Consider the following 20,390-nt stretch of genomic DNA (forward strand, 5'->3'; position numbering starts at 1 on the left):
TTGTTTTGTTACAGAAAATAAATTACAAAAATTATCCCCATAATATACATAACATGTCTTTGTGTATCTTTTTATAGAAACAATCTATGTTTAAAATATTTACAAAAATATTTCTTTTAATTTACAGAAAATGTCATTGTGTAATTTTGTTTACAAAAATGGTCCATATGTTAGTAAATTACAAAAACAGCTCCTACTGTAAAAGAAAATTTACAGGTTTGGTCCCTACACTTTCACACATGGGCATATTTGATCCCCCAAACATTGCATACAAAACGATAAATCGATTAATAGTAGTATTTTCCTTTTGTGTAATTAGATTATAGATTATATAAGCAAAACCTCGTATGCATCCCTGCAAAGCGGGGAGAACAATTTCTAGTTTGACATAAGTTGCTTATTTATTTATTTATTTATTTTTATAAATCTATTATTGTTTATATTTGACAAGTTGGTGTTAAACACCTTTTGTATACACAAGAAATCAAGTGAGAGCCTTTTCCCAACTTTTTAAGCGTGACAATTTTTTTTTTCTAATGGCATATGTCAATATAACATGTAATATTGTAACACTAATTACAAAAGCTATATTATAATTGTAAGAAATGAAAAGGCAAAAATGCAACCAACTTCATTTCACAATCGATTTTCGTCCAAAAAGATTGTACAAATGCTATAAAAATACCTATACAACAGAAAAATAATAATGATAATAATAATAACTTACTTGAAGAACAAACCCCTCCTCTTTTTCTTCCCTAGCTTCCTATCAACAGCCCGTTTTATAAACAACCTCATCGTTAACACAATCGTATCTCTTGAACAACTCACATCATTCAAATTATCATCCACACGTAAATAATGCTCAACATCACTACTACTAAGTATCGAAAACTCCAATGGCATTTCCCCTGGTAAACTAACAACCATGTTTGCTGCATACTTTTCATCCACCACAACACTTCCATTATTAATCTTTATCACATACCCACTCTTCTTAATTTCCAACATCCCATTTTCCCACGTGTCACTAGACTCTTTCCAAATCAACAACTTAAAATTCGCATGACCTAAATTGAATATTTTCTCAATCTCACGAAGCATATCGGGGTGACACGTAATCTTTTTATTGTCATTTGCAAAACATTTTACAAGTTCACCCTTTCGTTGTTTGTTATCGAGTGGTTGAACTTCTACAGCAAGATATGTGTCCACGTCATCAGCTGTTACTGTATATGTCGGTTGTTTTGCTCCTTCTATGTAGTTTACAGATCCATCTTGTAAATGGCGAACCCATTCGAATCCGCAATGAGTAGTCCCGTTTCTTGAGTAACCACTTGCTTGGATTTCGTTTCCGGGAAACGATTCGCCTAAAATCTGTAGCCCTTCGATTGTTGGAAGTGGTTTGTTCAAGTCTTGTTCTTCGTTTTCGTCGCTGAAATTGTCGTCTTCTGAATCATCATCAGCTTCGAGTTGTGAGGAAGAAGAAGGTTCTTCGAGAATTGATGGGAGGTAATGCGAATTCACTACTTCTTCTTCTTCTTCTTCATCTTCTTCTTGTTGTTCTTTGGTTTGTCTCTCGATGTGAACTGGTTCTTGTGATGGAGAAAAGTTTGAGTGTGAGTGTGTGTTTGTGTGTGTCCATGGTGAATGTGAAGAAGAATCGTCTCTTCTATGAGGATGTAACGTTAATGGCTGATATTGTGGATTTCTAAGCTTTTCGTCTGCTATGGCGAGGCGTTCTTTGTTATGTTTGAAGAGAATTCTTAGGTTGCTAATAATGGAGTATGCGTCAAGAGATGGGGGGTGAAGAGAAAGATCTGAAAGAAGAGGGGCTAAAGATGAAATAAATATTGACCTTTCTTCTTCAGCGATTCCCAGAGCATATCCCAGGCGTATGTTCTCTTCGGTTATTTCTTGTCTGTAAGATCTGGCATTTGAGGTGGATTCAAAAAGGTCTTGTTGTTGCTGATCGAAGGCTTTGTGCATTGAAGCAATTCGTTTTTCGAGAACATGTTTCTCGTTTTGAATTTGAGCTTCTTTGACTGTGTATTCCGCTAGGTGTTTCCTCAACTGTAAGATTTCTGTTTCTTGTTCTTCGATTTGTTGAAGAATGTCGTCTTCTTTAATTGGTTTTCTGTTGGGTTGATTGTTGGAGGCATTGTAGTGATTGAATCTCCCACTTACAGTTAACGCAGAGAAGCTGTTTGATAAATTGCTTCTGAGAAGGTAGTCATCTTCTCCCATAACTCTCTTGATCAGCCCCAATTCCTTCGATTTTGTAACGATTTCATGAAATCAATTGAAGATTTTACTCATAAACTCTGGAAAAAATTCCTTTTTTATGATGTCGTCGTTGATAAACCCTAGATTCAGAGAGATCGGCGACGAGAAACTCTCCCCCTCTTCTCTACCACTCTCTGTTCAATCAAATTCAATTCGAACTAATTAACAAACCATGAATTGACATATACGAATATACACATTCCCTTCAATTAATCAGAAATTTTCGTGGTTGACTGAATTTGATTAAGAAATAAGAACACACTAACTGAATCAACGATCAATCACTTGAAGACTAATCTGAATTATCATTTCCTTACACAAACATATATACATGTGGTCATCAATTTATCTTTCTTGCAAAACACAGAAGAAAACAGGAGCAGAATTAGCAGGATAGATAGATACCTTGTACTTTCGATTAATTTACGAGGTAAAAACCATTGATGGAATTCTTGTTTGTCATCAAGAAAAGTCTACGCCACAGAATTATGCAGAGAAGAGAGAGATTGATTGAGAGAGAGTTTGTTGCAGGACTTTAAGCCGGTCATGCATTAATGAGAATGAGAAGATGTGCTGTTCGAAGTGTTTATATAGCGAGTTTAAAATATGGCGGGTCGGGTCGGGGCTGGTCTTCGGTTACGCTGTCATGTTGAATAATTAATAATATACGCTAAAAAAACAAGCCGCCGGGATATTATATTTTATTTAGTTTTAGGTTTGTATGTGATTACAATTATTATAGATATTAGATTTACATAATATTTAGATATTGACAATTTGACTTTTTTTAACGGAAGTTATTACGTTTATAATTTTTGTTACAAATTTAATTAATGGATTGTTTTGCTTTAATTGTTTTATGTTTATTATTTGTTGTCTAGACAAAAAATTGAGAAAAGCTTTCATATATGATCCAACTGGTAAATATTTGAGTTAAATTGAATTTTTATGTAGATCTATACTTATTTTTTTCTTCTCTATAAGAATTATGATTTCGTGCAATGGGTTTTCAAAGTTGTTCAAGTGGTTTATGATTCGAGAGCGGTGTAAGCAATACGATGAAGGTTGTCTATCGTTACATCTCCTAAAGGAAACCTTATTGGTCTTGCTTGCTCCACTTTGTAAACTACTTGAGCAACCTTGGAAAACCATTGCACAAAATCGTGATGTTTTGAAAGAATAAAATAAATAGAAATAAGGGGAAATGGATATAGATCTATGTAAGAGTTCATTTTAATCTAAATGTTTGTCAACTATGATCATATAAAAAAGACAGCTTTTTGCCTAGTCAGTAAATGAGAAACATGAAACACCTCAAGGAAACTGGTCGATTGATTTAATTTGCAACAAAATTGTAAACTTAATGACTTGATTGAATGAATAAAAAAATAATATCAAAATAAAATTTTTATTTAAACTTAATAACTTTTATGCAATTTGTCTTTACAATTATTACAAAACATCATTGCTCTTGAGTTTCATTTAAGGAGAGAAAAAAAAAAAATCAGGAAGATTTGGAAAAATCATCGCTCCCTAGTTTCATTTAAGGAAAGAAAGTAAAAGAAAGTAAAATAAGATTCAAGTTAATTTTCCCTATAAACTATCATTCCAAATCGAAAGGAACCAGAGAGAAAGAAAAAGAAGATCAATTTCTTTCTTTTCTTTTCTCTCGTTTTCTTTTCTCTTCTATTCTTTAGTGAACTCAAGAGCCGAGACATTAGTCAACAATCACGATTTTTCTTAACTTTCTTATATACTAGTAACGCAGATTCTACAACTCATGAAATATGTAAAAGTTGTGGCAATAATTGGATCGTCAATTGGGCGATTTTTATTTAAGGAGTACATCCAAATTTATTTAGCAATTGGGAAGAACAGCGTTCATACAACTTACTTATACATGGTGTGAAGTTATAAGGCATATTTCCTTTTCTTTATAGGCAAAAATATGTGATATACATAATTATGTTGTGTTTCAAAGATGGAGGTTTTTTAAATGGAAGTTGATTTGTATAAAATAGTCTTTTTACTATATACAACAATTTATATTTTAGAAAATTCGTTAACATGCAAAAAAACATGAAAATAAGTGATAATGGGGAATGATTTATTGTGTTACTTTTTTTTAACAAGCAACTAATCTATTGGGTTACATCGTTTACAAAAAGGAAACTGATTCGTTCATAACAATTTTTCTTCGTCCAAAACAATTTATGTTTTACAATGTTGTAAAATACAACATTCTAAAACACAAATTGTTATTTATGGATTAAAACTCTTTGTACAAATCAGCTCTATTTACAAAATCTTACCTAGTGAAAATGTGTAATAATTGGTGTTTATTCATGATTCAATTAATGTAAAAGGAAGTACAATTTCTTATGATGGTGGTAGATGGATTTTTTAGTACATAGTACGAATTCAATGCTTGTATGTTAAAAGTAAAATGTAGGTAAGTAAAATTACTTAAAATGGTAACGAAGTTTCTAAAATGTTCAAAAAATACTGTTGTTGTTTTTTTAGTATAAAAATGTCATTAAAATATACTTTCTGTACATAAAATACCAACAAAATACACATGTGTTCAAATAAAACTTTATGGTAACCGGTTATCTCAGATAAATTGAAAAATGACTTAAAAGGGTAATGAAATCTCCAAAATGTTCAAAAATTATTATTGTTATTTTTTTAGTACAAATATCATTGAAATATATCATTTGTATATAGAATATCAACGAAAGTACACATTTAGTATAAAAAATACCGTTAAAGTTTCCAAAACGTTAAAAAAATGCATTGTTGTTTTTTCAGAGCACTTTTTGTTAATATCGTTGTCTTCGGATTATTTGGAACACCATCACCGAAGATCATGCACTGTCATATCAATTCACACATTTGTGCACTCTCTACTTTGACTCCAAATAGGCATCAACTCAACCACTTGACGTTGAGAGTTCCCAACTATTAATCCGTTACTGGTCCCGACAAATTAAAAGCAACACGTACTCTTTGTAGCCATATTTCAGAATTCTCATGACATAACGTCATAATCGCTTCTCTCTTTAGCCAATGTTCATGTCGGAGAAGCATGGACATATGAAAATCATACATACATGCACAATACCGATCATTTAAGCATCATCCTTCGGCAACCTTTTTGTAGTGCCACAAAATCTGCAACTATTTCTTTGTCGATTTTTTTTGTGTCTCTTGTGTGTCACAAAAATAATGAACGGCTGACCCTGATGTATAATATGTATGTATGTATGTGTGTGTGTGTGTGTGTGTGTATATATATATATATATACGTTTAAAGTTTGAGGCACATAATGCGATCAGGAAGCACTACAAGAAAAAACCAAAATAGCTACGGAAGGTTACCATGGAAAGTCTTTTTGTTGTCATTCTGAAACGGATCATACTATAGAATGTAATTCCATAGCTAATTTGCAACCACATTTTCTACGAAATTAATTTTATGTAGCAAACATGAGAATTGCTACAAAAACTGTTACCGACTTGAAATCGGTTAGTATATTGCTACCCATATTTCTATGAAAAACCATTCGTAGCAAAGTTGCAATGAAATTTTTTATGAAAATGCTTCCATTGTAATTCTTCAACGGAATTAAATATCGTGGTTAATCTGCAATGGAATAAAATTTCATAGTTGCTTTGCTATGGAAGTAGCATTCATAGCTATTTACCTACGAAATTGTGTTACAAAATTTTATTTTCGTTGCTTGTTTTTCTATGGAAAAAGAGCCTAGCTAAGTTGTTAGGAATTTTATTATGAAATTAAATTTAATAGCAAATTTGCTAAGGAGTTCAAATTCATAGCTATTTAGCTATGGAAATTTGCAACATGAATAAAACTTGTGGAAGTTTGCCTATGGAGTCAATATCCGTTGCAACTTTTGTTATGAATTTTGTTAGAAATTGATTTTTAGTAAGGTATTTTACATTATAATATCATATTATGGAATTTATTTGCATAAAGCAGACCTTCCAACTCCCATATTCGCAAACCCACAAGACAAAGAGGAGAAATTAAGTTAAATCGATGTCGCCGTCTTCAAGTAGTAATGTGAGACTATGTGGATGTGGAGTTCCGGTTGGAATATGGACGACATGAGCGCTAAAGAATCCTGGTCAGAGGTTCCTTGGTTGCACAAACTACAATGATGAAGACAAAAATCGTGGGTTTTTGCGTTGGATTGACCCACAACTCCCGAACAAGTGGTATAGAGAGAAGATGTATGAATTGAAAGATCAAGCCAATGGTGAACATGTCATTTTGGATGCCCCCCTGACACTCTTGGTCAATTTTCATGTCAATGTAAGTGACAACTCGAAATTTCTATCTTATAACAAACCCTACATTCAATCAAAGTCAAACTTTCTTCTGCTAATTTTTAGCAGTTTTGGAGTAAGTTTGGGTGTTTTGATCTTAAATACATCAGAGGTAACTATAGGAAGTATGCTCTAGAGCTAAATGTACAACACTTAAGTCTCAAAACTCCAAGAGTTTGGAGTTTACGGCCATAACATGGAGTTTATGGCCGTAAACTCTAAGGTATAAATATGACACTTATTCATTTTAGTCGTTTTTACCATTTTCAAGCCTAGAACTAATTCTCTCTCAAGTATCATCCGAATTTCTCACTAGATCTTCAACTTTGTAAGTGATTCTTTCCTTGATTAGTTGATATTTTTCAATATCTAGTGTTTTTATACATGATTTCATCCATGAAATCTCTTCATTTGATAGATCTTCAAGTGTTCTTCATTTCACCAAGAACACCAAGAACACACACTAGTGTTCTTGAGCCTTAAGCACCCTTACAAGCTTCTATATTGTAAGTACTCTTGTCTTAGCTTGTTCTATATATAAACCAAATAGTTTACACCTAGATATCATCAAGAAAACATAATTAAAAGGGAGTTTACGGCCAAGGAACCTCCTTGGGCCGTAAACTCTATTTAAGGGTCCAAATGAGCCCTAATCCCTTCCAAAGCCTTGGGATCAAGTATAGAACACTTCCATCATAAGCTAGGGACTTTAAACTTTGATTTGGTACATAATACCATGAGTTTACGGCCGTAAAATCATGGAAAAATGGTCCTTAGGCCGTAAACACTAGTTAGTGGTGCAATGGTGCCACCATTCCTTCCTAAGGCTTAGACTTGATCATAGAACACCTCACTTTGACTAATAATACCTTATAACACACCTTGGTACTAAATACCATGAGTTTACGATCGTAAACTCATGGGGAAATGGTCCTTGGGCCGTAAACTCATGTGGTTCTTACCATATGGGCCATAAACTCCCAAGAGAAGCCCAACACCCCTTATATGCAACCCTATCTGGTTAAAACTTCAGTTCAAGTGTTTTCTAGTCCCTAAGGTTGATCCATTACCTAATTAGTTGTTATAAACACTAACTGTAAGCATATATGTGTCATTATATGTTAAATAGGATCTGTGTGTGCTCAAGTCCTCACTTGACACTTAACATCCTTTACTGATCTTACATTCGCCTCACTCACTTCAGGTGAGTTCATACCCCCTTAAACTTATCTTTTAAATGATATTAAATGCTTTTATGGGGGGTGGGATACAAGTAGAAAACATGCTAGTTATATAATCAATCACATGTGATTTATAACTGTGTTTCCAACAAGGATTTCATATACTTCAAACTGTGTTTCAAAACAAACTACTTTTAAATCATTTTACAAACTAACATCAAGTCATTATTTATTTATTGTTCAAAACTCTTTAAATGTATTACAAAACCTCTTTTTAACTTATATATATTGTCAAAAGGATGTATATATATGTATAGTTATATACATAATGTTTAAAGGACTTAGGACTGCTAGCTCGCTTTATTTCCTTTTCCTTGTTTGGATGTGGACTTAGGGTACCGGCCAGTTGTCTGAAGGTCATCTAAATATTAGATATATATTATGTATACATATGTCGACATAAAAGTTACATTCAATCAGTTCAATACCTTTGGGTAACAAAGGTATACATTCATCTATTCATATACATAACTTACTAGTAAACTATAATAGGTATAGTTTAGGAGAATACTATCATATACAAATACTATAACATAGAACACAAGACAAAGGACACTATAACAGAGAATACTATACAAAAGATAATATACATAGAATACTATTACTATAACAAGTATACTATAACAAGATTCAGAGATAACATAATGTGAGATACTACTTCATGACACATCGACCATTTCGTTATGTCAAGTTTTGTAACCAGAATCTCTTGGAGGGAGAGCGTGAGTTTGCGTATAGATCTATACGGGATTGACTATCCTACGCCTTTGTTGATCGCTACAGTGGGACTTGCAAGTCTACGGGTGCCAAATGTCATTTCTTCCGACGTCTTTCATCATCGTGTTATAGTCAGATTAGTATGGTAACAATCATATCACATTTTGCCTTAATTAAACCATTGGTTTTAAGGTAGTTATTGTTGGATTAATGTCTAAGTCCATAACTATAATTGGTGAGACTTGACCCGACCCGACATGGTCCATTTGGGTTGCATGGCATCATGCATTTAGATAGACTATAATGAGAGAAATAACACTTAAGGATTATTAATATATTATAAGTTCTAATATATTAATAGGATTATTTAATTAGTATTGATCAAGAATTAATTTAGAATTAATTAAGTGATCAAAAGAAGACTAATTAAATATATGGGTTGATTGTGTAAATCATCCATACTTGTATAGTGGGATAATGCTCCATGGATTATCAAGTTGGGCTAAAACCCATAGGATGCTCCATGGTGTTTTTGAACCCATGGACCCAAGGAAATAGAAGGCCATGACCATTAGGGTTTACCCTAATTGTGACACTATATAAAGATCATATCATTGGGAAAATCAACGACTAAGTGTGAGTGAAAGGGCTAGCCGATTTTCATGAAGTGTGAAGCTCTCTCAAGTCATTCCATTTGTATTTGGTGTTGTGTGAACCATTTGAGGTGTCACACTTGGGGCACTAGGCACTCAAGCTTCATGAAGACTTTCTACATCTAAGAGGTATGTAATTCTAACTTGATATATTCATTTGAATCAATGTTATTATGCTAGTTAGGATGAATACCTTGGAAAGTTCATATTTGCATGTATAATAGAGAAAACATAGATCCAAGGTATTTAGGGATGCATGTATACTTAGGTGTGTTAGAATGCTCAAAACCCAACAGTGGTATCAGAGCCTAGGCTTGTTTTCTTGTTATACTTGCAAAATTGGCTTAAAAATCGAATTTTGGTGTTGTCTGCACAGCAGACTCGCCGAGTCCAAGGCAAAATGCATCCAACTCGTTGAGTTTGTTCGTGCACTCGACGAGTTGGACCCCCAGACAGCATATATTCGATTGCTTTGGTTAGAAATGGACTAGGAACATTACCCTAAGATGTTTCTGGACTTATAAACTTGTTTTTGATGTGGTAATGTTCATGCGAATCCAATTTCAAAGATAATTGTCAATAGATTCATGTTTTGTATTAGTTTAGTGATTAGACTAATTACATGAAAAAGTTTTGAATTGAATTATCTTGTTCTTATGAGTTGCTTAGATTAACAGAAAAGTTAATTGATTATGTGTTTTCAATCCAAATTAATCTAAGAGTTGATTCTAAAATGTGTTTTTGTAACTTTTCCTCAAGTTATATGAAAAGTCACATTTAATTTTCATAAAACTCATAAAAGTTGGCAATGGTTACAAAAAATGAAGAGTCTTGTCCTCAAGTTATGGAGGTTCAAGGGTCACTTCATTAAGTAATAAAATGTGTAACCTTAATTAATTCCATAAGTTACAAAATAAAGAAAAGTTACATTCTTTTATTAGTTTAAAGTCTTCCATAACTTGTCCTCAAGTTATGGAACTTGTAGAGTCTTTTAATTAAAAATACTTTAAACACATAAGTTATGGAATTAACTAGTTTTGAATAGTTTTCAAAACTTTCCCTCAAATTTTCGAATTTGAAAAGTTTTCACTTATGAATACTTTAATTCCAAGTTAGCCCTTATAATTTTAAAAGTTAAAATTCAATCCTTATACTTTATAATATTATAAGTGATGGGTTTGATCCATAAGAACATTCCTATGTGCACATACAAACCCTAATGCTTGGATCTAGGTTTCTCTAATTGAACATGCAATGTATCCAAGACTTTGATTGATAGATATAGTGTAAACATTTAAATCATAACATATGAAATCAGATCTAAAGGAATACCTTGAGTTGCTTGCTTGAATCTTCTTGTCCTTGGAGCTTAGAGTCACAATTGTCACTCCTCTAATGGCTTACAAACACCAACTAGCAAGAGGATGATAAAAGAGAGAGAGAGAGAGAGAGAGAGAGTAGGGTGAGAAATCGGCCAGGGTTACTCCAATAACAAGGAGTGTCGATTTCCTCAACCCTATGGGTTTATTTATACTAGTGAGCTCCTAGGGTTTCACCCTTACAACCCTAATTGGATAACTTAGGCCCTAAGCAATCCAATGATCCCTATGGAATAGGCCTTGGACGATTTATAGGTTCTTCCAAACCCTAAAATCGTCCACCCTCTTATCCTTAAGGATTCATAGCCCAAAATATAACTATCACATATTTGATAGTTTATGCCCCTTTATTCAATTAATCTCTTTAAGTCACCAAATTAATTCCTAATTAATTTATCACTTATATTAATCAAATAACAATATTATTATTACTTATATTATTCTCATAATATATTAATAATATTTCTTCTCACATTATAAATCATCCTGTCAAGTTGCTATGGTGAAGGCAACCCAAAAGGATCATGCACAACCGGGTCAAATACTTGCCAAATATAGTCATAGCCTTAGACACTATTCCAACAATAAGTTAATAATATATATATATATATATATATATATATATATATATATATATATATATATATATATAAGAGTAAAGTCAGTCTTACCGTTAGTAGGCTTCATTCACAAAGCCGGTCTATAAGGGGGGTATAAGGTTACTGCCTATAAAATGGCAGTTTAATGGGTGTCCACTCTCACCCACCGCTTCCTTGACCGATGGAGGGTCGTTAGCCAAACGGGTAGGACATGGACTAACAAGGTAGGAAAAGGGTAACTTAATATTTATCATAGTATCGGTGGAGCGTGTGTGGTTAACCGACACATCGATTAAGGGGTAAATATTGAGGGTACTAAGTATATTTGCATGGTTACTTCACACCTTGTTTTGTGATCCTCGGCATCCCAGTCACAAAACCTGAAGGGCTCACTCGAGATTGAAACATGCCATTGAACAGTTCAATGAATCTCAAAAGATCTAGGAGTTTCAAATCCAAGTAAAACCTAATTAATTTATTTCGTTTTTCATGGTGGAAATTGGTGAATCGTCATTCACCTACCTTCAAATATTTTATAGCATGGATTACGGCATCCCTCTTCCAAGTTATAAAAGTATTGTGTTGGGTCCTAGCCTTAATATTTCATATTGGGTGTTATATTAAGGACTTTAAATCAATTATCTTGAATATCTCCCAAAAGATGTTTGGTTTAGACATTTATGATCTTCCCAAATCTCTTGAAACAAGCTTTCCTAAATGAAGATGATGTCCCATGGAAATCATACTTCTTTCAGATCCTCCAATTATTCTCCCTAACCCACAAGTTCTTCAAAAGTTTAAGGTCACTCAAGCCCTATTGGCAAGTAAAGGTCTATGTGTGGTCACATCTTGGAGATGTAGTAACATATTGACAAGTCGGGAGAGTTGGGTGTCAAAGTCTTGAGAAAGTTGGTGGCTCAACTACTTTCTAAGTCACATAGTGAGTTCCTTTGGGACTCCTTTGAAATAGACTATGACAAGACCCTTAATGATCTTATCTATTTGCTAATATCAACTTCCTAAAGCTTTATGGACATTGATGATGATGACATTGGATATCCAGTAAAGCTCTCTCTTCCCAGTGGAAAGGGATCGGCCATAGTTAACTTGGTTGACCAAATGGTAAAGAGAGAGGCTAAGTCTGTGATAGTCCTGCATACCATTACCAAAGGATCCATATGTTTATATTGCCAAAGGAAGGGGCATTAGTTGCGAAGTTGCCAATTTTACCTAAGGATGTTAAAGTCAATAACTTTGACTCTACTTCAGGTAAAGTCCACTATCTAACTCTGCTAAATTTCTATTATGATATTCTTGATAAATGATGTGACTGGGTCACATGTTGATGTTTTAAGAATCAAAGAAAAAGTGAAGAAACTTAAAGAAAGAATATGCTGAATCTGATGGCTTAGATGTATTTCTATCGCATAGTTTGAAGATCGGATTCTTGAGATACTTCTTAGGAGTTATGATATATTGCTTAGGAATAGATAACAACAAAGTTTTCATGTGCTTTTGCCCTGTAAGGATAGTTTTTCCGCAACGTTTTTAAAATAAAAGGAAAAATTTTGATTTTATTAATTTTAAAATATCCTTACAATGGCATTTGTGAAAATTTTTGTTGCTTATAAAGATTCCATTAAGAGCAAGAGTGGAAATATGAATTCGATTCTCTCATTTGTGGTAATGTATAAACTTACCAAATAAGGAAAGATTCTCATCACCCAAGGTTTCAATTGGACCAAGACTTGGAATCATGCAAGTTGTATAACATGATGGATGAGAACTTTCAAACATTGGAAAATTTAAGACTAACTACTTGTTCACATGGATGTGTGAGTCAAGTAACGGACTAAGGGATCAAGCATACATTCTTGTTCACTGATTAAGTCCACCACAAAAGATTGATAAGACTATTCATCATGATTTACTATAGCTCAGTAAATATGGTTATACTTACAAGCTTAAGTGTAATTCTAAGACATTGGAAAAGGTTCCAATGTATGGCAGAGCGAATAAGAAGAATCAATTTAGGCAGAAAGATAAAAGTTTCTCAAATCTGAAAAGATGGGAGAGTACTTTAGTATCATGTTTTAAGACCATCTTAATGATTTTGAGACCTTATCACAATTCATCCTCTAAGTGCATTCTGATAGTTAAGAAGAGGAGTTATGAATTGTTGAAGTGGTTAAACCAAGAAGATGATTCATACTTCGTTCCAAAAATAATTGTTAGAGTTATACTCTAAGATTGTAACTTGAGTGACATGTCTTAAAGAAGGTTTAGAACACTTGTCAAATGTAAGAGTAAAAGTTTTCTACTCTTGTACATTTGAAATTGGTAAGTTGTGATGTTTTGGATAAAACAAAGACCAACTAAGGCCAATTATGTGAAGTGTTTGTCTTGATTAGAATCCACACTATCTCTTGAATATCTGACAAGAAGGTCTTATATGTCAAGAGGATAGTGGGAGTCTTAAAGGTCTTGAAAGTCTCAAGAACTAATCAAGAATAAAACCTAAGGTTCTTCACTAGCACACGACTTGAGGTTTATAACCTATCGTGTTGACATATTTTGTGCCCATTCTAGTTAAAGTTGGCTTTGCATATGAGTTCTTAGAGTTCTCAATTAGTTGCATAACAACTTGGAAGCAATGGTAGGCCCTTGAGGTGCCAGGTGGCAAGGAATTCATATTAAGTTCAGTACATATGAGTTTGGATTGGTCATTATCTTTGTCTTGTGACTATGGTTTTGACAATTCACATGGATAAGAACACATACACCATTAAATCTAAGTGTCATAAGGTTTCTCTCCGATTCATGAAAATGATGGTGATGAAACACTTTGACTAAGTAGATTTTAGCTAGATAGCAATTGTGATATTTGCATTCTCAAAGTCGTTAGTGGAGCGTGTGTGGTTAACCGGCACACTAACATGGACTTGTGAGAAGTAGCAAAGGTCTAAACAATCGAGACTATGATTACGGCATCCCTTTTCATAGTTCTTAAAATTGTTTAGACACACCTGTGAGCTATCTAAGATAAGGTGTATGATATTGATAAAGTTTTATCAAAGCAATTTAGTATTAGAAATCTGAACTTTGGTAAGAAAGTTAATAAAGTATTGATTTCTAGAAGTCCAGCTGATTTCTGAGTACATGTCAAAGCTAGTGGGAGCATAAGTGTTATGCTAATAATCATCATGTTAGTGGGAGCTTGATAATTATGATAAGTATTGCAAGTTAGCAATGTTAATTATAGAAAACAAAAAGTTTCAATTGGGAAAGAGTTGTTTTGCTATAATTAAGGGAGAGGAAATTATACTTTATCTCAAATCTAAAAGCTTAGATTGAGGTTTTAATCGTATTTTGTCAAGGATATATATATATATATATATATATATATATATATATATATATATATATATATATATATATATATGAATTTCATGTTGGAATGGCTCAACATAAGGAAATTCTGTATATGGGTCCATTATTTGCAATCTAAAATTCGATTATGATTACGACATCCCTTTTCATAATCTGAATTATGAGAACTTGGCAAATCGAAATGGAAATGTTATAGCAAAATACTGGTTTAGTCTTTATGTGAGACATCATGAATCGTGTCCCATATGCTTCAGATATAGGATCGATTACATGTGCTATATTCATCCTTTCTAAAATTTTCCAAATGCCTGGGGAATTAAGAAGGGAAAAGGTCTAGAATTGGATATGACTAAAAGGATTAAACAATTGTCGATGACAATCTAAGGTTTACCAAAGATTGGTTGCTCAAGGACAATTGGAAGTATAGTGATAATTCTGGAAGGACCATATTGACATAATTTGTAAGGAGGCAACTCTTGTTCAGAAGTGATAGTCAAAATGGAATATGAAAATGTTTCTAAGTTAGAAATTATTCAATCTGTTTAAGATTAGGAAACTTAATGCAAGAAGGATGTTTCCAAGGAGCTGATCTCCTTTGGAATGCTCTGTAATGATTGTTGTCAAGTCTTTATGACTTTGTGCATAATCATTACAAGAGGATCAATGCATATAAGTTTAGAATCTAACATATTTTAGTAAATGGCATGAATTTGGAATTCTTGCATTTGCAATAAGGATTTGGGATTGTGAAAGAGGATCATTGGAGTTATGTTCAATTGATTTAATTCACAAAGTGAAGATCATAGACAAACATAGTATGCATACTTGGTGTATGGCATGACTAGTGTTTAGAAAACATAGTGTACATGCTTGGAGCATGGGATAACTATTGTTTTAAATTCAAGAATAAAGTTGATAGCTGAAACAGTATACAATGAATAATGTGTAATCAAATAGTGATAAATAAAAGGTGTTTTATTTATGTTCATAGGTTTTGATACCATATTAGATTCTATTATTATTGTGTTTCATTTTGCATGCTTTGACTTCCAGAATAACTAGGTCGTTCTTCCTGATTGACTAAGTTATTCAAACTATCCACAGTCGGTCATATGTTGGAAGTAGATATGAATCAAGACTTTCATGGGTTGGTTGTAGAGGTCTAAGATGTTGGACAAAGGGCTACAACACTCATGAGTGCTCATAAGTTCTGAGTATTGGATTCAACCTGCGCTCATTGGAATCACTTCATGGATTTTATCACGAGTGATCATGAGACGATAATATCTTATATTCTTCAAACCTAGAGATATGAGTTGTTACTATGAGTTGGTTGTACATTGATTGCACGAAAACGCATTCGGTAACTCGATGTTATAAAACGTGCCTTTGTGTATGATTCAACAAGTAGTAGAACATGCCATATGAGTCGAAGTTTAATTATTCCTTTTACCTTCGGGATAAAAGCGATATATGTGGGCCCCTCGGTAATTTGATGATGACAAATGGAAGTGCTCGGCCGGGCCAGGACTGATTTGATTTGTTCAATTAGTCAGTCGTCATAAATCGGAAATTGGGAAACAACAAATGGACAGAGAGAATGCTTATAATCCAAGTCTCAGTCCATATGATATCTAGAATGGAGGAATATATGATCCCTTATCTAATGGACAAGTCATTGACAAAGGTCAGAGTTCATCTACAAGGTCAGAGTTCGATAAAAGCTTTTGAGAGCTACGATTGCCAGTCGGTTCTTGAAGTCATACGCAATAATAATTTTAGACTTATCCAAGTGGGAGACTGTTGGATTAATGTCTAAGTCCATTAGGGTTTACCCTAATTGTGACACTATATAAAGATCATATCATTGGGAAAATCGGCGACTAAGTGTGAGTGAAAGGGCTAGCCGATTTTCATGAAGTGTGAAGTTCCCTCAAGTCATTCCATTTGTGTTTGGTGTTGTGTGAACCATTTGAGGTGTCACACTTGGGGCACTAGGCACTCAAGCTTCATGAAGACTTTCTACATCTAAGAGGTATGTAATTCTAACTTGATATATTCATTTGAATCAATGTTATTATGCTAGTTAGGATGAATACCTTGGAAAGTTCATATTTGAATGTATAATAGAGAAAACATAGATCCAAGGTATTTAGGGTTTCATGTACACTTAGGTGTGTTAGAATGCTCAAAACCCAACAGTTATTACTTCAGTGATTAATACAAATAATACTGTAATACACATATACATTTTCCCATTATATTCAAATTGTGATCTTCTCACATAAAGGGTAATATAAAACTATATTTTGGTAATGATAGTCATACTTGGGAAAAGCATTCACTTTTACAAAGGAACAAACATACAAAACAGTCGGGTCTTGGTAGAAGACTACTTTTTACACTAGTAGAAAATATAGGATTTTCTAGGAGTTTTCAAACATATACAAGCATTTACATTGATCAATTAAAAACATTTTCATCAAACTTATACAAACATTGACACTAAATACTTATGAATTCACCAGCTTAAATGCTGATTTACGCTTTCAAAATAATTTGTATTCTCAGGTCACCAGTAGACAGGTACCAATGATCAGGTTTTGAGAAGACGGAGCATCTTCAAGACTCGACTTTTATTTTGATTATTCATTTTTGGTGTCTTGTTACTATTAAAGAACACACTTGTATGAAATTATACTATTAATGCAATGGATGATGTTGTTGCTTATTTACGACTTTGCATTGTTATGATACTGTACATGATGTCCTCCGCCCCAGAACGTTTTTGCCGTTCTTAGTTTTGGGGTGTGACAATGTAGTCCTGCCTCAAGTTGTTATTCAAGATACTAATGAACATGGTAATGGCCCACGAGTTGAAGGTGTTCAAGTTGGAATTATCAAGTTCATGATGGTGTGTTTGGTTTTTTTCTTTTTCGGGATATTGTATGCTTAATTTTCCTATTTATGTAATTAAAATAGTAAATACTGGAATGCAAATGGAGGAATTGTTATTATGATCAATGGAATTGGTAAGCTATGGATTGTGCTATGGAAACGTGGCAACGAACTTTGTTACAGAATCATGTCTACGTAATTTGCTATGGAATCAGCTATATAATCTAGACCACAAATTTAGCTATGGAACCAAGACTACATATTTAGCTAGGGAGTCATCATGACGGATTTAGCTAGGGAGTCATCACCGCGGATTTAGCTAGGGAGTCATCACCACAGATTTTGATATGGATTCATCGCCCTGGAATTTTATACAACAATATGCCTACGAAAGTTGTTATGGATCCACAACAATGGAATTTCGATGGAACTAATGTTGGATTAGGTGTCTATGCCCATAACTATAATTGGTATGTACTTGACCCGATAGTAGCATGTCCTTTTGGGTTGCCTTCATCATAGCAACTGGACAAAATGAGTTTTGGAGAAAGAGGTTATTTAAATGATTTATTAATAAATTATAAGAATAATATATTAACTTAGAAATCATATTATTTAATTAGTATTGATCAGAAATTAATTTGGAATTAATTTAGTGATCAAGAGACTGATTAAAAGTACAGGAACTGATATTGTAGATCACTGATAGTTGCAATATTAAGTTCTTGGACTCCCTTGTAAATGGCTGGATGAAATCTATAGGAGGCCCTATAGAAATAGTCCAAGGCCTTCTAGAAAGGGGGTTCATGGACTGCTTGGAGCTTAAGTCAAGAATTAGGGTTTCCACCTAGAAACCCTAGCAGCCACAAGTATTTAAAGGCCCCATGACCTCTTCATTTTGGCCACTGCTTCCAAGGTTTTGAGCCAAAAGAACATCCTATGTGCTCATGAAAACCCTAATGATTGGATCTAGGTTTCTCTATTGTACCTGCAATTCATCCAAGACTTGCAAACCCTAGATCCAGTATATATATATATATATATATATATATTGAAATTGACATAACAAAACAAATCTAGATGATTACCTCTTCTTGAAAAGTTTGAATCTTCTTGTCTTTAGAGCTTAGAGTCATAAATGTCACTCCTTTAATGGCTTACAAACACCACAAGCAAGAGGATGATCTTGGAGAGAGGTTGGAAGCTCTTGAAGTCGGCTCTAGTACTATTAGAAGTAGGGTTAGCCGATTTCTGAAGCCTTAGGGGTCTATTTATAGTTGTGCTGCTAGGTTTTCAGTCAAAACCCTAATTGGATAGCTTAGGCCTTAAGCAGTCCAAAGAACCTTCCAAAATAAAGGCTATGGACGAAATTAGATGGGATCCCACTCTAATTTTCCTCCACCGCTTAAAACCACAAGGATTCTCAGCCCTAATCAACTATCGCACAATTGACAGTTCCAGTCCCCTTTATTTAATTAATCTCTTTTAGCCATAGAATTAATTCTTAATTCATTCTTGTCTAATATTAATTAAACTATATGATTTCTCCATTAATATATTATTCATATAATATATTAATAAATCATAATAACCTCTTTATTCATAAATCATCCTATCATGTTGCTTTAGTGAAGACAACCTAGAAGGACTATGCACAACCGAGTCAAATACTTACCAAATATAGTTACGGGCTTAGACACTAATCCAACAGTCTCCCACTTGGATAAGTCTAGTAACTACAAATGTAAATACAATCTGATTAGCAATCATAGCTCTCAAAGACGCTATCGAACTCTGATCTCATCAATAACCTGTCCTTTAGATAAGGGATCGTATAGTCCTCCGTTCTCGATATCGTTCGGACAATTACATGGAACATAGTCATACTTATTGTCCAACAGTTTGTTTCTTGATCTCATATTCGTTTGACATAGAACTTAATTGAACACATAAATTCAGTCCTGACCGGGCCCGACACATAAGTCAAACCAAATCATCAAGAGGCCCTGATATCACTTTTACCCTCTTTGGATAAAAGGAATAGATAAACTTTGACTTATATGCATTTACTATCCACTAATCAAATCATACACAACAATGTGTTTTATAACATCAAGTTATTGATGCATTTACGCATTATCAATGCACAACCAATTAGCAAACAATAAACCATATATCTAGGTTTTAAGACCATATGATATTATCATCTTGTGATCACTTGTGATAAATTCCATGAATTGATTCCAGCAAGCATGGGTTTATTCCAATGCTCAAATCAAGTTCATAAGCACTCATGAACGTTGTAGCAAACTTTTTCTATGTCTAATACACTTTAGACAATATACACACCAATTCATGATAGTCTTCATTCATACCTACTCCCAACATATGAATGATTGTGGACCGTTCGAATAATCTTATTATTCAGGAAGTCAAAACATGAAAAATGAAACAATAGGTAAACAATTAACATAAGACAGTAACTTTACTCATAAATAATACCCATTTATTTAATCATTGAATGTTAATTACAATTTATCTATTACATGTTTCTAAACTATCTAATCTAAACTAATATCGTCCATCAGCCCAATGCTCCTAGCGTGCTACAAGTGCTTAACCCTACTCAGTCCCTTCGTAAGTGGATCTTCTGGGATATCCTCCGACAATACCCTCTTTACTATGAGGAGTCCTTCTTCCACCCGATGTCGAATAAAGTGATATTTTTTGTTGATATGTCGAGATCTGCCATGATCCCTCGGTTCCTTGGTCAAGGCAACAGTTCCTTCATTATCATAGAAAATTTTCATAGGCTCCTGTATGGCCGACACAACTCCAAGGTCTCCAATGAAGTTCGTCAACCATATTGCCTCC

At 33.6% G+C, this 20,390-nt stretch overlaps 1 protein-coding gene across 1 annotated transcript; it reads right to left on the bottom strand.

Moving 5' to 3' along the window:
- Nucleotides 1–612: 612 nt before the first annotated feature.
- On the bottom strand, nt 613–2,831 carry LOC145053546 (uncharacterized). The gene is made up of 2 exons (XM_079001610.1): nt 2,692–2,831; nt 613–2,420 (listed from the first exon to the last, which is right to left on the bottom strand). Exon 2 carries the CDS (start codon nt 2,245–2,247, stop codon nt 724–726), a length of 1,524 nt encoding a protein of 507 aa, XP_078857736.1. The 5' UTR covers nt 2,248–2,420; nt 2,692–2,831; the 3' UTR covers nt 613–723.
- Between the last annotated feature and the right edge of the window lie 17,559 nt (nt 2,832–20,390).

This window comes from Lactuca serriola, chromosome 5, assembly GCF_051521515.1.
Source record: "Lactuca serriola cultivar US96UC23 chromosome 5, Lser_US96UC23_V15, whole genome shotgun sequence".
Lineage (NCBI taxonomy): Eukaryota > Viridiplantae > Streptophyta > Magnoliopsida > Asterales > Asteraceae > Lactuca > Lactuca serriola.

Coding starts and splice junctions, on each gene's coding strand:
- LOC145053546 (XM_079001610.1), bottom strand. CDS start 2,247: ATGGGAGAAGATGACTACCTTCTCAGAAGCAATTTATCAAACAGCTTC.